A 16,217-nucleotide genomic window follows, 5' to 3' on the forward strand; every position below is an offset into this window, starting at 1 on the left:
CTAATATTTTTGATTCATCTCTGGGTTGCAGGACATGAGCCTTGCAGGACTGAATCATCTTTATAGTATTTTCCTGCTGAATGCTCTGCAAAAATTAAAAGAGAAAAACAATGCAATTCTCCAGAGTGAGCTTAAAAAGCTCAGTACAAGGTATAAAAATAGCATGAATAGGACTAATTTTATTTAGCTAAAACTAAAATTAAGGAAAAAGCTCTGACTTTAATCCCTGAGTTGACCTGGGAAGTAAAAACTCCCTCTGAGGCTGAATATAGAAATGCAGCAGAACCAGCTGATCTTGCTCCATGGCTGAAGCACCTGCTGCTGCAGGAACTTCAGGCCAAGAACTACATTCACCACAGCAGAACTTTACAAACTGCAAAGTTTCTAGTTACTGAAACAGAGGCTGAACCCTGTTTTAAAGGTGTATTATTCCCTAGGAGAAACAAGTGTTCGGCACTGAAGCTGAACACTCTAATCTGAGTGTAAATAAAGCTCAGAGGTCAGAGAGGGGTGAAGCAGATTGGTTTAGTAAGAAGGTGGTGAAGACCTTTAAAGTCGTAGGGAAGTCATATTTGAATGTCAAATCATTCTGGCTTAAACATGTATATAAATGTACTCTTTATCAGACTATATTGTCCCAAAATTTAGAAAATTCCTATTTTAAAAAAAAGTCTTAAAATCTATGTTTTTTTTTTGTTATCTTATGCAGGCAAGTTTCCAGCTGTTTCCCTATGAATTTAAAGAAGGTTTAGGAGCTAAAAGGTTATTTTAAGGGATCAACATCTCTCAGCGCTTTATTCATCTCATCATCTGTCTGTAAAATTAACTATAGATCGCTGTGAACAGTAAAGGCTGGAGTGTAGCTCCACTTTCAGCAGGACAGCAACTTTAAAGATAAGGTCAAAGTGTATTCATGCGCCAGAATGGGCCGCTCAAAGTCCAGACTTAAAAACATTTGAGAAACCTGATGTTGGCAGATGTTCACCACCTAATCCAGCAGAGTTGGAGGTGTTCTTAGAAGTTCTAAGCTGAGCTGAGATATATAAGCTCATAAACAAGGTTCCTGAGTCATAGGGCTTAAATACACAGGCTCTCCACACTTTTCAGATTTGAATGTATATAAAAAAAAACTTTCAGAAACTTGTGTAATTTTTCTTTCCCTTCACACTTATTCCCTATTTGGTGTTAAAAGCACTTTCAAAAACTACTTTCACCGCATCAGATTCAGAATCCCCTGTTAGAGCAGTTGTTCTTCAACAGGTGTCGACAATCTGAACACTGTACATGTGCAAAGGAGTGCTGATATGAAAGTGTGATGCTGGCTGTAGAAACTAACAGAGTTCAAGGTTTGCATTGTGTGTGACAGGTGAGCTGTAGGCCGAGTGCCAGTCCCGTTCAAAGATGTCCTTCAGCTGGGACTGGACGGTTGGGCCCGCTGACTGGGAATCCGTCTGGTTTACGACCAGCGCCGAACCAGCCGTGCTCAGAAAATAGTCCCCCGACCAGTTAGACGTCCCTGAGGACAGAAATACACACAGTATGTTTGGGAGAGATACTTTTATTACACAGGAAAGGATTCAACTATCAATCAGACTTAATGCATGTAAAGCTGCCCTGTTGTAGAAGCTGAAATTAATTAGAGGTCCAATAAAGTTTATCTCACAGAAAAATGAAGCATTTCACACAGAAAGTAAAAAAACCAATAACCCTTACCTATGTAAGCTACTTTGTCGGTCACCATGTACTTGTTGTGGTTCACTCTTGCAAAGGGAATCTTTTTCTGCCTTGGGTCAGCAGGAACCACAAACAGCCTCTGATGAAACAAACAGGATGTGCTGACTTTGTGAGAGAGCGGATACATCACAGAGAAAATGATCGCAGGGCGAACCACTCACCACCTGGATGTCCAGTTTGTTTTTAGAATCGTGAACCGAAGCCAGAGACTTCAGGAAGGGAAGCATGACGGGAGGAGAGTGCTGCCAGCAGCTGATCAGCAGACGCACTCGAACCTTTTTCTCGTACGCTGAACGCCTCAGCTGGGTGTCGATGTCTGCCCAGTACCTGCATAGAGCCAAACTCCTCAGATCAGACTGCTCCCCTTTATCCACACTTAAGTCATACACATAGATTTGGCCATTTGGGATAATTATATGACATTCAGCATCAATGCGTATTAAAAACAAACTGGACTGCATTAGTTTATATTCATTACATATCTGTGAAGCTTATCAGTCATCCAGGTCATGGTCAAGCTGGAAAAAGGTCAGTCTAGGATGCTGGACCTGAACTTTTCTAGAAACATTTGTTAAAAATACTTCAGCGCATAGTTTCTCTACCACCGCACAATAAAATCACACAAGAAACTATAAATAAATATATTCATGGAGACTGTCCACAGCAGTGCTTCAGAAAGTTACGCCTGTGCTCTGATCCCTCCCACTGGATTGGCCATGGAGGTCACCTGGGGGGTTAATGGTCATTAGGGTGTTCTGATGGGTCATTAATTTCCTGGTCAGAGTGGTTTCAGCAAAGTAGGTGAAAGGTTATGTCTAAGACCACCTCCTCTGTTGAGAGACGGTTTTTCCAGGATACCAAAAATGGCTTCCTTAACCCCTGTCTCAAACAATCTTTCTTCCTTTGCAAGACTATGGATGTTGTCGTCCTCAAACAAGAGTCCTTTAGCCTTCAGGTGTAGGTGAACTGTAGGTCTAGTCTAGACAGGCTCAAATCTATAAAAGCATTCGAGTAATATTAGGTTAAATTGGTAAAATCCATTTAAAGATCTAATTTATGGTATTTAACTGAATTCAATTAAATAATACTTTCAGGGTTCCTACAGCATAAGGAAAGTTAAATTCAAGTCTTTTTAAGACTTTTTAATGCCACTTGAAATAAAACTTTAAGACCAAATTCACAAGAAACACAAGAAAAACCTGCTTGCGACAACTTAACCCAAAGGTTTATTTTAACATAAACCACTGCATTAATGTTTCAAATTTTGAAAAGCTTCCCATACAGGAAGAAAGCTAAAAACGAACAAATGACAGATATATTTTAATAATTATTTAACTGAATTCACAAACTTTGTTTTAGCAGGGAACAAAATAAATCAGTTTTAAAGCCACAACATAACCAGTGCTAAGTCTTTTTTGCAGCCATTTTTCTTTGTATGTTTTTTTTAGTATGTTTGATTTGGTGATAAGTGGAGGCGTTGCAGAGACAAGGGTGGAACAAAACTGAGAAATACCGGCTGTATTCGATTCGGTAACTCGATTTTGACACTTTGTGTTTCGCGCTTCGCATGTGCGACTCCACTGCCTTAATTCCCATCGTTCCGAGCTGGAATGACTTTTTGCACAAAATCTACTGTGCCTCATGTACAGTATGTTCCCTGGTTTTAGCCATGGAGAAAACTCTTGGCTGGATAGCCAGTTTTGGTTACATTTACACTTGCTCATATTCTCCAGACAAAAAGTAAATGGCGCATCTCCCAAATGTCCCGGCCGCATCAACGCTTTTATTGGTTCCGCTATCGGGACGGAACCAATAACGGCGAGTTGTTTTTTTTTTTTAAATAAAAAAAAATAATAATTGTCAATTTTAACGTTTTATTTAGATTACAAAAATAAATCGTAATAAAAATGATCCTATTTATGATGTTTTAAAAAGTAAGACCTACGAAAGACGTATTTAAGACATTTTAATACCAATTAAGGCCTTAGATTTATTTTGAAGAATTCAATGCCTTTTAAGACTTTTTAAGGACCCACGGGAACCCTGACTTTACTGATCCTTGTACATAGTAAGTCAGTAATTGAATACATTTAAGATTAATACTCATTTCTTCATATTGGATGTGTTTTTCCTCATGTGCGCGATCACGACGCTACGGAAGCCGGCAGACCAAGCCAGATGAAAGTGCGCATTCAGCGTCTGCTCTGCCAATAATGCAAGCGTAGAAGAAGAAATGTGCTGTTTACCTGTGCAAAGAAAGAAACAACGAAAGAAAAATGTCTGAGGACTTCAGTGTTGAGGAAGAGCATGAGTTCTTTGCCGAGCTGAATGCGCTGGTTTGGTCTGCCGGCTTCCGTAGGCTCGTGATCGCGCACGTGCGCGCTTTCAGGAAATCCTATACACTACTGTTTATGCTCTAAAAACATTCTAAATGACTTCGTTTCGAGTAAATTCTGGATGCTACCCACTCAGGACACTTGGAATACATTGGACGAGCAGTATGGAGGAATATTGACACGTTTTTTGTGGACTTTTATGGACCTTTCTGCCTCGGGCACCATAGACCTCCATTATTTGAATGTCAGCAGACAGCAAGAAGCCTCCCAGATCTCCAGATGCATTTGAGATATCAAAAAAGTACTCCAGAGTGTTGTTCAGCATGGGGGTGAGTAGAAAATGAAGGCTAATCATGTTTTGGGTGTACTATTCCTTTAATCCAGTCAGAAATGAGTTTTCGTCTCGGATAAACTAATCCCCAAGCAGCTGCAGGTAGCGTGGCTAGGATCCCCACTGCTTTACCTTTTAGGATGAGTAAACTCTGTAGTGGGCAGGTAGTTCATGACGGCGATGTAGATGAAACTCTCAGCGTCCTCCATCACACTGAGGATGGACTGAAGATCTGGAGTTCTGCCAGTAGCGCAGAAGGAAGGAGGCGAACTCTGAACAGAAATCAGGAAAGTCAGCAAAACTGGGAACAGCGCAGATAATTTAAGCAGGAGTTATAGGATATCGTTTCATTACGGATTCTCACAGAGAGATAAACGCTGGATGGCGTGCTGTTCAGCGGGAGCTGAAGGGGCGTGTCCTTGTTGTACAGAGTGTTGAAGTTGGAAGGCCACGGTGACGGGATGGACTGGCTCCCCCCTACGAACCAATAAGCTTCAAAGATCTTCTCCAGATCTGCAGCCAGGCAGCTGCAGTTATAGACCACGGCTCCCAGCTCCTTAACCTGGAAAACAACAACCAAACGTTTTCAGGCTCTAAGTCGGGTTTCTATTCCTCCTTCTTTGTTTCCACATTAAAATAAACTGTTCAGAATTAGCCCATTTATAAAATGTCACAGTTAAAATCTTTCTGCAAAGCTTTGGGGGTGTTTTATATATTTCTGGAATCAAGAAAAAAATAGAAAGCTAAATGTAAGATTTCAATTATTGCCTGTGTTTTGGTTAAACTAGTTAGAATCAGTGAATTTTCTCCTACAGATGCTGGTAGAGGTCAAAAAGCTGAGGACCATGCGATTGATTTTGACTCTAAACAACCTTTGACTAGAAATGTAACAGATCTCCTTTGAGTTTCTCGTTCTCTTCCTCTGCTGATCTGAACCAGCTTCCAGCCGTTTCACACAGACCTGCGTCAGCGACCTCCAGTCCATGTTGGCGCTGCCGATGTAAATGTGCTTCTTGTCGACGACCCAGAACTTGGTGTGAAGAACCCCTGAGGTGAGATTCCTCATGTCAACTTTTCTGATGTCGGCTCCTGAAAAAAAACATCAGAGCTTCAGGAAGAAAACCAGACTGAAGATCTCAGCTTTAAAAACACATTTTATGTCAGAGCAGCATAGGATCCATTTATTAAATCCTGGTTTCTTCCTGGATGAAGCTGTCTGTTTTCCCTTGCATAGGTGGGTTCTCTCTGTGCAGCCCAGCTTCTTCCCACAGGGGGAACATGACTGTTGGTTAACTGTTGTGTGTGGAAGCAGACCCTGTGATGGTCTGGGGGGAGTGACCACCACACACCCAAGAAACTGAAAGTTTCAGGTCTTGCAGTTGTGCTCCTATCGTTTAAATCTAAATAATGGGTTTTGGGAAAATGTTCCTGGTTTAGATCCGTCCTCTGCTCAGCTCCACTGAAACAAATGCCTACTTGCTCAGAAGGACCTGCAGCCTTAATATGAATAACTTCCTAAACCGAGGAGGGAAAGCATAAATCTGTCCAAACAGATTAAAGCCGGGCATATACTGTACTATTTTTTGCCCTTTTCGGGCCAATTATCTAGCCTCTTGAGACAACCCTGATGTGGCGAGCTTTCAAGATTTCACTTGCTAATCAGTCTGGAGACTCTCCGTTGAAGAAAATTTGGAGCCGTTCACCAAACGAACGTCCAATCAGCGTTGGCTTTGAGGCGGGTTGAGGTGTGACGCAACGAGAAGCGCGACAGTTCAGTCTAAAGAACATGGCGGATTCAGCCGATGAAACTAGCGTTAGCGTGGCTATCGAGCAAGTTTTATCGGAATTACAGAGTATTTCTTCACTGAAAGAAGAGCAAATCACTGCTCTGGAGGCTTTTCTCAGAGGAAAAGATGTTTTTGCTCTTCTCCCGACTGGTTTCGGCAAGAGTTTGATCTATCAATTGGCTCCTCTTCGTCGTCGCTCTGTTACGTCATATGCTTTGTTGATCTGACTGGTTTATTTGGCCCGTCTATCACCAACATAGACCAATCAGCTAACCAGTATTTTCGCCCCTTCCTAAAATTACTTCTACGGAAGGTTTCCAGATGGATATGCGGAGCAAATCCATCTGGCGGAGTCAGGTTACCAATTCTCCAGTCCTGTGAAAATGTTTTAGATCGGGCTGAGTTTTCAGCTTCATCGTGCATCGCATATTTTATGCACGCTCAGTGAATTTGTTCTCACACTGAGCGTCTGGCAGCACAGCGTGAGAACAAACATTGTGAGCTGTGAACTTTTAAACCCTGCAGTTTTGTTGTACAGCTTGAGCTGTAGCTACATGCAACGATTGAAAATATCGGACAGCGTGTGCCCGGCTTACCATTTTGAGAGCCAAAGTGTATTCTATAACTATTGTCACCCATTCCTGGTAGGCAATAAAAAGTTCTACTGGATTCACTTTGCATTAATCTTTTTCCTGCTTCACAAAGGTAGGCAACAGCTTGACAAAGCCATGATGGCAATTATTTTACATTCAAGTAGTATGCAGTTCTTTATATATACACACAAACACATCAATTTCAAACAGATGGTATCGTTATGGTATTGGTATCTGCCAATACTGCACAGCCAGGTATCGAGTATCAGTATCGGGGCCAAAAAATGACTTCGGTGCAACAGTAATTTTAACAAGCCACTCCGTCTCCATAATTCTCTTAAATGCCCCATCAGACAGGAAACAGCTCTCTGGAAATACTAAATGATGAAAATATCATACACATAAAAGACAGATTTTTGTGCAGCAAAATTCAATTCAGCTCATTCAATTACTCATTATTATTTTCTTGTTCCTATTTCCTTACATTTCAAACATGTCTGCATGTTCAATGCCACTTTCCCCTCCTCTGACTTCATAGAATAAATTAATAAACAGAATAAATCTTTAAAATGGAAAAAGCTTAAAAAGTTGGCTATAAAAACTTATAATAATCAGTCAAAGTGAAAGCAAAACAGAAACAGCCACCTGAATTCTCAAGCTGTGTGAGATCAGCCTGCGGTTTCCCTTCCTGCGAGTCGACAGCAATTCGGACGTGAAGATTCCCTGAGAGTACAGCCAGTCTCTTCAAAACCTCCTCCCCCTGTGCAAACAGCATCGTTTATTACGCTGCATGATGCCAAAGAGGGGAGCTAAGAAAAGCAGGGCAGCCGAACATGGCAGTTACAACCAAAACAAACAGACCGTACTTAAAATAAAAAAAACAGTGAGCAGAGGCGCCCAGAGAGGCTGAAATCTGAGCCGTCTGTGCTCACCTGAGAGGCTGTGGGGTCCTGAGTGCTGGTGTCCTTGTTAGTAAGCGTCCAATAGAAGGAGGCGATGTCCACGCTGCTGCGCGCCTCGCTCATCAGACTGATCCACGCCTGGAAGATGGAGGGGTTGGTGGAGGAGGAGTTAAACTCCAGCCCCTCAGGGATGCTCTCCACCAGAACAATCCTGACGGGGAAGAAGGGAAGCAGACAATTTACTGAACTGAAAAAAATGATGTTTATTACTCAAGTAGAAATATAAATCCTACTGTTTAAAACACTTCTGTAAAAGTATCAACTTAAGCTACTTACTCAAGTAAAAGCATAAAAGTTTCATTTTTAAAACCGCTTGAAATATAAAAGTAATGCAGGAAAAAATGTTAAGGACAGATGCTGTAAACCTCATACTGGATACAGCGCTAACCTATTAAAGGAACATTTTTCTTTAATCCTGGATGATACCTTCCTTATACTTAAGTTTCTTAGGTTTATAACTAATTGTATCAGTGTCAAATTTCACTTTGCATTGTCTTGAAAAAATATTTATTTTGGTTTGTGATGAACAACAAGTTGAAGCAGCGCAGAGTCCGACCACAAAGAAATGAATTGTCTGGATGAAACAAATTATTTTGATGGTTTTTATTTTATTTTTATTTTTTTCAATACCAGCAGCCCATAATTTCTTAAAAATGTAAGGAGTAAAAAGTAGAGATAATTGTAAAAAAGAAAACTGTATGGAATAGAAGTAAAATGTTGTCTAATAAATAATTACTGCAGTAAAGTATATATAGTGGTAATAAAGTATTTGACTTTGTTGCCTTACAATCCGTTAAATAATAAAATAGCACGAAGCAAAAGTGTTTCCACCTTTAATGTCACCTTAATTCTGAAATAAATTCAAAAATGAAAACGCCCTAATAACCAGACTGTGCAGACTCTGTTTTAGCATCTAGTCAGAGTTGATCTGCGTAAAAATAAATGACTTTGAGGATTTTTAGCCACTCTACCCTAGATTTTTTTTTCCAGATCCATCAGTTAGAGAACAAATCTCCTCTTTATGGACTCCACAGGTTTTCAGCTTTAGTTCTAAACTTCAATTTCTTCTGATTAATTCACATTTGAATGGACTGAGTGTGATACTAAAAAAAATTATAATTTTCCTTTTATAGATTACTAACAGAAACTTTAAGGTTTTATATCACTGCTAATATGTGTTTAGAACAACTCTATTATTTCCTGCACTTTGTTAGCTTACGTTTATTCCTGGTTCCTCAGATAAACTTTCATCCATGTTAGATCTTTTCACAAAGCAAAGAAAGAAAGAACATTTATCTCTTTGCTTTCTTCCCTCCAACAGATATTTTTCAGCTGTTTTCCACTATATTAAAGCTCCATTAAATGATTTTTTTCTGCTGCATCATCACCTGAGTTTTTAACAATAGTTTATAGACTTTTAATATCCATCATACATTTACATTACAGACTAAGACATCACAAAAAATATATGCTGTATAGACAGAAGCAGGAATATATGATGCCTTCCATTTTGAACCAGAAAGTAAATGATAACATGTTTTTCCATCCATTCATCCATTTTCTGTCACATTTATTCCTGCTGGGGTCGCGAGCCCATCGCAGGATAACATGTTTTTAAAACCTTTAAATAATAATCTGAATAGTGTGGTGTGCATTTGCTTTCGGTTCACCTGAGATAACATTTATCAGAACTAGGGCTCAAACAATTATGTTTAATCAACTAATAATATAATAATCAACTAAATTAATAACTGATTATTCGTTAACTGGAGTACAGAGACTCTAAAATACCATAAACTGAAAGAGCCACCCACTCAGAGCAGTAATTATGCCAAAATTGTCAAAAATATACGTATAAACATCTTAAATTCAAGATAAAAGAATCTTTATTGCTCATCAATGTTCTCTATCCATGACTCCTACAGCAGCATCATTTTAGCATCACCTGGTTTAAATTCTGTATAAAATCTTCTTTAGTTAACCTTCTGCCCTCCAATTTTAATTTATTATTTGAAAAAAATCTCATGCAGGGTTTATACAGGAATGAGGAATTCTAATGTAATGCTTGTTAATGCTCTTTTAATGCTCTTAAATAAAAATGTTTTAATGCCATAAACAAGTACCCATGACTGTCTATATGTCTATATATATATATATATATATATATAAAAACACGGCAAAATCCTTGGTCATCTTTACCATTGACAGGCTGCATTGACAGGCTGCATCTATGATGCAGAATTCCTCGTTTTCCAGCCACTTTTGTTGAAATTTGCATTTTAACATTCTTTAGCTTTTTTTCTGCCTCAAGCTTCTTTCAGAACATACGGCTTTATGATCAACCGGAACCAATTCCTTGCAAACACGCAGAAAATGTTATATCTTGTGTAATATAACTGACGAAATTATTTACATAAACGTTTTTTCATTTTTAATTAAAGCATTTTAAATACCACAATAATCACACTTAATGAATTGTTCATTCAAAACATAATGATTTAATGACTTTTAATGATTTTAATGACCTGTGGAAACCCTGTCATTTTTCCAATGCGAATCAGACCATTTGACTATGTGCTCCTGAATCCGATACGAATCTGATCGTTTCGAGTGTGACCTGTGTCTGAACGGCCAGGTCGCATTCATCCAACCACTAAAACTCAATAAAGGCCACAATTCTGTGTCTTGCTACGCAGAGGCGGGAAGAAAAACAACTATGGCGGACGATAATGCGGAAAGCAGTCATTTATTTTCAACCTTCTTTAAAAGATTGTGTTGTTAATGAGGCTGAGGTTGGGATCACCATACATGGATGGTGCTCAACCACCATGATTACCTCCGTAAACACAGAGCAATTGCGTCACAAGTAGCGAGGACTCTTCATAGGAGAGTTTTTTTTTTTCCTGTTTGTTTTGCAGATCTTAAGCTCCTGGTGCACAGCTGAACTCCATCACCTCATCAGTGGACTGCATTAAAGCCTCAGTCATCCAATACCACATACTTCCCTTTAGCCATTTGGAGAGAAAGCTTTTAGCTAACAGCTCTGCTTTATTCTGTGGATGAATAGCTCTGCTTTACTATGCTAGATTCTTTAAAGTTGTTTGGTGGATTGGAAGCTTTGTAGAGGTTCTCTCTCATTTTCTTCAACTTTGTTTTCTCCTGTTTTGTGGCTAGACAGGGAGCTCAGGTACTGTTATTTTATCTAATCCCATAAGAGTGATTTGCATTTTTAGCCAGAATGTGCATCGTTTTGGCCTTGGAGACCCTGATGAGATCTGCTTCTGTTTTTTTTTTTCCCAATTATGAAAACTTCATATTGTTTAAATAAATCCTCTTCATGCTGACCTTGATCTAGCTGGCAGTTCTCTTATTCCCCAGACTGGGGATCTGCAACCTGTGGCTCCAGAGCTGCTCTTTAGGCTATAAATGATATAAAGAGCTAACTAATATACTTTATTAAAAAATACCAGGCTTAGGAGCTTTAGTGGTTTTTATAAAGAATATTTGAACTGAATCTGCACATCAGACTTACATAAAAAGATGTTTTTAGAGTCATTTTTCTATTAATTAGCTTGGAAATCATTTGTTTTATCATCATTTTAAAAGGTGAAATACCAATTAACTTTTGATTGTTTAAGATGCACCAGATTCACTACGACAGATATTTAATAAAAATAATAGATGGTATTTTATTAAATAGTCATTTAATATTTTGTGGCTCTAAATGACTTTTACCCAGTCGGACTCGGGGGAGAAAAGGCTCTTTGGTTATAAAAGCTTACAGATCTCTGCCCTAGACTCTATAAAAGGTTTGCAGCAGAGCTGAATAATCGAATCTGTTTAACAACGTATGCATCAAAAAAGGTCTGACTCATGTATTCTTATATTTCCCATGCATGATTCAGATCTCTTGCAATGTAAATCTATAAATGGGACGAAGTGTGCGGTGTGTAAACCAGGAATAAGCAGAGGCTTGCTTACTTGCAGGGATCTGAACAGGACTCCATCTTTTTCTGGAGGCCAGAGGAGACGAGGGCAGGATGGTAGGAGGAGGCTGGTGCGGTCAGGAAGTTATAGATGGCTACAGCAGCGAGAAGCACACAGGCCACTGAGGCCAGGGCGACCAAACACCTGTAGCACTAACGGAGAAACGGCTGGATTTATTCATTTAGTCCTGAGTGGAAACAACAGACTTAAGATGAGTTGAAACGTACCAGCTGGGCTCTCTGGGACGACCCCTGCTTGTTTCCCTCTGCATCCAACTGCAAACATTCACACAGTTAGTGCTCAACTCTTCATATCAAACAGATTATGGCTGCTGAAAATAAAATCTGCAACTGATTTTTTTTTTTTAATATATACAGTCGGCTCTGCAGGTTTTTTTTAGAGAAGTAAACATGTGAGTGAAACTTCCAATAATCCCTTTCAATTGTCACTTTACTTCCTGCTTTGGCTCGCTGTAAAACAGTGACCCAATAAAAGTATTTTAACACGAAATGAAAACAGAAAGAAACAAGAAAAAAATTGCTTCATTTGCTGTATTAATACACAAAATTATTAGTATGTTAAAGTTATTTAATCGCTTATTTACACAGATCAAGGCATTAATCATAAACAGTCATCAGGATTAATTCTATATGAAAAACAATATTTTAAAAAGGGGGGAAAAAATGGCTCACTGACCTGGTTATAGGGGATGTCGGTCTTCATGTTGACAGACGGAGTGAGATGTTCCTCTGCGACTATAAAAGCAAACATGGAGAAAATAAATCGCAGTTTTCCATCTGAACAACATCAGGCGATCAGGCTGAAGATGTGAAACTCAAGTGATGACAACCAGATTAGAAAAAGAAACAAGGTGAAGAAACTGTTTTTCTGGACTAACAGAAGATACCGTTCAGTATTTATAGTTTTTAAGGCTTCAGCTGGCCGCTAATAGAACAGCGCCTTCAGATGGAGTCATGTCTCTTGTTCAAACACTAACCTCTAACAACAGGACAAAGAGAAGCTTCCAGCCGTTTAAACCTAAAGACCATCAGCTGCACGGCTCAACTTTAGAACAAAGACACGCAGCTCTGCGTGCTGCTCAGGATCAAACTCAACACTAATCATCAGTTCACTAAATGGGTGGGAAAAAAAAAAACTTTCAGCTGAAATCAACCCATGATGAGAGAGGAGGGGAAGTTTGGATGCTGACAGCAGCAATCAGGTCTGGTAATGCTGTGAAATCCCTGAGAGGGCAGAGTCACGAGAGAGAGAAGCATGTGACCGATCTCTTCTACTGGCACATGAACACAGCACGCAGCTCAGTCGGCTCAATAAGCCGGAAAAACAAAAAATGAATGAATGTGTCTGGATTTACCTCAAGTAGACAGGGTACATAATGGGCTCCACATAACTTTATAACCTCCATCTAAAGTATTAGTGTTATGCTACTTATACTAAAACATTAAATGGTCCAACTGCTTCTGTTTAAACCTGAAACACTTTATTCAATTAAATTCAGTTTATTTCTATAGCGCCAAACCACAACACATGTCATCTCAAGGCACTTCCCAGTTCACCAGATCATACAGTCAAATTGATTCAAAGTTTTCTATCTAAGGAAAACCAGTTGATTGCATCGACTCATTGACTCCAAGGCAATCCCTCACACTAAGCATGCTTGTAGCGACAGTGGAGAGGAAAACTCCCTTTTAACAGGAAATAATTTACTCCTACTAAGATAAAATCTTATAATATTAAGAAACATATTACCATTAACAACTATTCATTATCTGATTTGAATTTTATAATAACAAAAAAATATGAACTCTGCTAAATATATAAGAAAAAAAACTACACCAAACATGGTCCTAGTTTTCAAGTAAACATCATCATTGTGATAATTCTGTTTTTTTCCCCAACAGATTTTACATCTTTTCTTAAAAAAAGGTTTCTGTTTTTTTTTGTTTATCTTAAGCTTTTTTTTTCTTTAAACTAAGTATGCTAGGGTTGTAGCTACACATTGTTTTATAATCTGAGGTTTGAATTAGTTTTATTCTGCAGTAAAATCTTTGTTTTACTTTTTGATTTGTTTAAAATCTTATGTTAATTCTGTCTATAGCTCTATACTTTTATTTTCCTTTTTTCTTTGCTGTTGATTAACTAAATTTCATCAATTTAGATCAAAAAAGGATAATGGTATTCCAACCTGTCCAGAGTAAGAGGGAAGATATATCAAACTGATATTAGCTGGTGAGTTAGCTAGCTCAAGAGCCATAGTTTTACATTTCCATGTCTTGAGTTTTACAGTAGGTTCCAATGTCTTATGCGACGGGCTGGCAGTGCACAGCAACCAGTGGGGGATGTGCAGGACCATGTTAAGGTCTGTATTGACTCTAAAAGGACTGAAATTTTGTTTTATTTCTTAAAGTTAATGAATTAATCATTTTCTTCATTCATACAGGATTTTTATAAGTCTGGACTTTGTGATCCTTGAACTTTTAGACTTAGATTTTATTTGTCATTTTGTTTACACCAGTGTAAACAAAAAGAAATTTCGTTTGGAACAGATCTCTGGACAATTTAATCATTTTTTTTTTCCTTTCATTCATTTTTTCCATCTTTTCAAAAGAATCCCAAACTTGTCTTGTTTCTTCACACTACCACTAATGTTTTGTTTACAATGAGTCAAGAGGGAAAAAGGACACTGAAAAACCCCAAAAGCACCTGTTGATAAGCTATATAGCAAAAAACAAACAAACAAACAAACAAACAAAAAATTAAATCAGGAAAAGATTTGCGGCATAAAAAGAAAGAACGGATTTCACTGAGGAGGTAAGTGTCGCTGTGAGGAGAGAAGACTGAAAGTTGCTGACGGATCAAAACAATGGAAAGTTAAACACACTAGAAAAACACCAACTGACCTGTAATCGTTCACCCAGGTCAGTTAAAATCCCTGCTAGAACTGCGTTTCGGTATAAACCTTAAACATAACAACAGTTCAATGCCTGACTGACTCATATCACATTCAAAACACTGAAATTTAGCGCTAAAGTGCTAGTATTTTGGAGATAGCTTTATCATAGACCCGGGTAGGAGGTCACATGACCAGGCGAAGAACTTCTTCTTCTTCTTGATTTTTTTTTATGGTGGATGGCAAAAACGTTAGGTGAGCATTACCGCTACCAGCTGGTAAGGAGTGTGGACCACTTGCCAAAAACAAAACAAAACAAAAAAACTATATCCTGTTACCGTATACAATTTAATCTGTTTTAAAAACTCAAATATAACCTGATATCCTCTGCTCCCTGATTCCTTTTGCAGCAAATCAACTATATCAAGTTTAATTTTCATATTACTAAGTCTTCTAACTAACTTGTTTCTCTGATAAAAATAATTCCTACAACTCAAAATAACATGTTCCACTGTCTCATCTTCCCCACAGTCACATTTCCCTGTCTGATGTTTCCCTATCAAAAATAATGACCTATTCAATCCTGTGTGTCCTGAAATAATTATCTCATCTGTTCCTTTCTGTTCCTTTCATTTGTCCAATTCTCTTTTATAGAACCACCTTCCTTACTTTTCACCTTTCCATAACTATTTTTTTTGTTTGTTTAATTATACCCTTTATTTCTATTATACTAAAACTAACATTAATATCTATCCTCACCCAGGAGAGGAACTTGTCCGCCAGGGTGACGTAACACGACCTCAGGCGTGCACAGTATTACTTTCACCACACGAGGTCGCTGTTTCACGGGACTTGAACATTGTTGCGCTTCTTGTGAAACTACAGTTCGCGGAAACGTTGAAAGATTAAACGGTACTTTCGGAAAAATGAGAGCTGGTATTTATAAAATATTCACCCAACCAAAAATACAACGTAGCAAGTTGAAACTGGACATTTAAAAATTTATTTGTCGTTATTCTTCTCAGAAACGGATCTAGAAAGAGTGAGAGGGAGTAAAAAAAAAAAAAAAATCATAAAAAGCTTTAAAATATATTTAATCCACCCAACATCAAAAGGGTAAAGACGTAGAAACCTTTACACTTCTTAGTTTACATTAGTATCACAAAACAGTTATCTGTTCAGTGGATTTAGACCCTCGTTTGTGGTGAAAGGATTTGAATCTGGGCCAAAAGACCAAGATGCCAACAATCAAATGAAATAAATAAGATGAAACAAATAATCTTCCTCCATGGACTCACTTTAAGGCGCTCCACCTTGTTTCCGGGCGCTTGAAGTAGAGTCACGGCATCTCTTAATTCAATTAAATTCAGTTTATTTCTATAGCGCCAATTCACAACACATGCCATCTCAAGGCACTTTACAGTTCACCAGATCATCCAGTCAGATTGATTCAAAGTTTTCTATATAAGGAAAACCAGTCTATTGCATCGACTCATTGACTCAGATGCAATCCCTCAAACTGAACATGCTCTAAGACAAACGATCAGATCAGTTGTTGTTTGGGTCTCCCTTTGGA

General features: G+C 38.4%; 1 protein-coding gene across 2 annotated transcripts; it reads right to left on the bottom strand.

The window, feature by feature from the left end:
* Nucleotides 1-1,154: 1,154 nt before the first annotated feature.
* Nucleotides 1,155-14,846, bottom strand: pld3 (phospholipase D family, member 3). 2 transcript variants are annotated; one of them, XM_038278117.1, is made up of 12 exons: nucleotides 14,652-14,846; nucleotides 12,427-12,487; nucleotides 11,958-12,005; nucleotides 11,725-11,882; nucleotides 7,714-7,894; nucleotides 7,427-7,541; nucleotides 5,363-5,490; nucleotides 4,766-4,963; nucleotides 4,534-4,673; nucleotides 1,896-2,061; nucleotides 1,714-1,813; nucleotides 1,155-1,516 (listed from the first exon to the last, which is right to left on the bottom strand). In XM_038278117.1, the coding sequence occupies exons 2-12, from the start codon at nucleotides 12,451-12,453 to the stop codon at nucleotides 1,332-1,334; spliced, it is 1,446 nt and encodes a 481-aa protein (XP_038134045.1). In that variant the 5' UTR covers nucleotides 12,454-12,487; nucleotides 14,652-14,846; the 3' UTR covers nucleotides 1,155-1,331. The 2 variants fall into 2 exon arrangements, with proteins under 2 accessions (XP_038134045.1, XP_038134046.1); XM_038278118.1 differs by lacking the exon at nucleotides 14,652-14,846 and adding an exon at nucleotides 12,728-12,864.
* Between the last annotated feature and the right edge of the window lie 1,371 nt (nucleotides 14,847-16,217).

The sequence above is a fragment of the Cyprinodon tularosa genome, unplaced genomic scaffold (genome assembly GCF_016077235.1).
Source record: "Cyprinodon tularosa strain WSP-4 unplaced genomic scaffold, ASM1607723v1 ctg1381, whole genome shotgun sequence".
Taxonomy (NCBI): Eukaryota; Metazoa; Chordata; class Actinopteri; order Cyprinodontiformes; family Cyprinodontidae; genus Cyprinodon; species Cyprinodon tularosa.

Coding starts and splice junctions, on each gene's coding strand:
- pld3 (XM_038278117.1), bottom strand. CDS start 12,453: ATGAAGACCGACATCCCCTATAACCAG. Junction 12,006..12,426: donor CCGACATCCCCTATAACCAG/GTCAGTGAGCCA, acceptor GAATGTTTGCAG/TTGGATGCAGAGGGAAACAA. Junction 2,062..4,533: donor GAGTTTACTCATCCTAAAAG/GTAAAGCAGTGG, acceptor GGCTCTATGCAG/GTACTGGGCAGACATCGACA.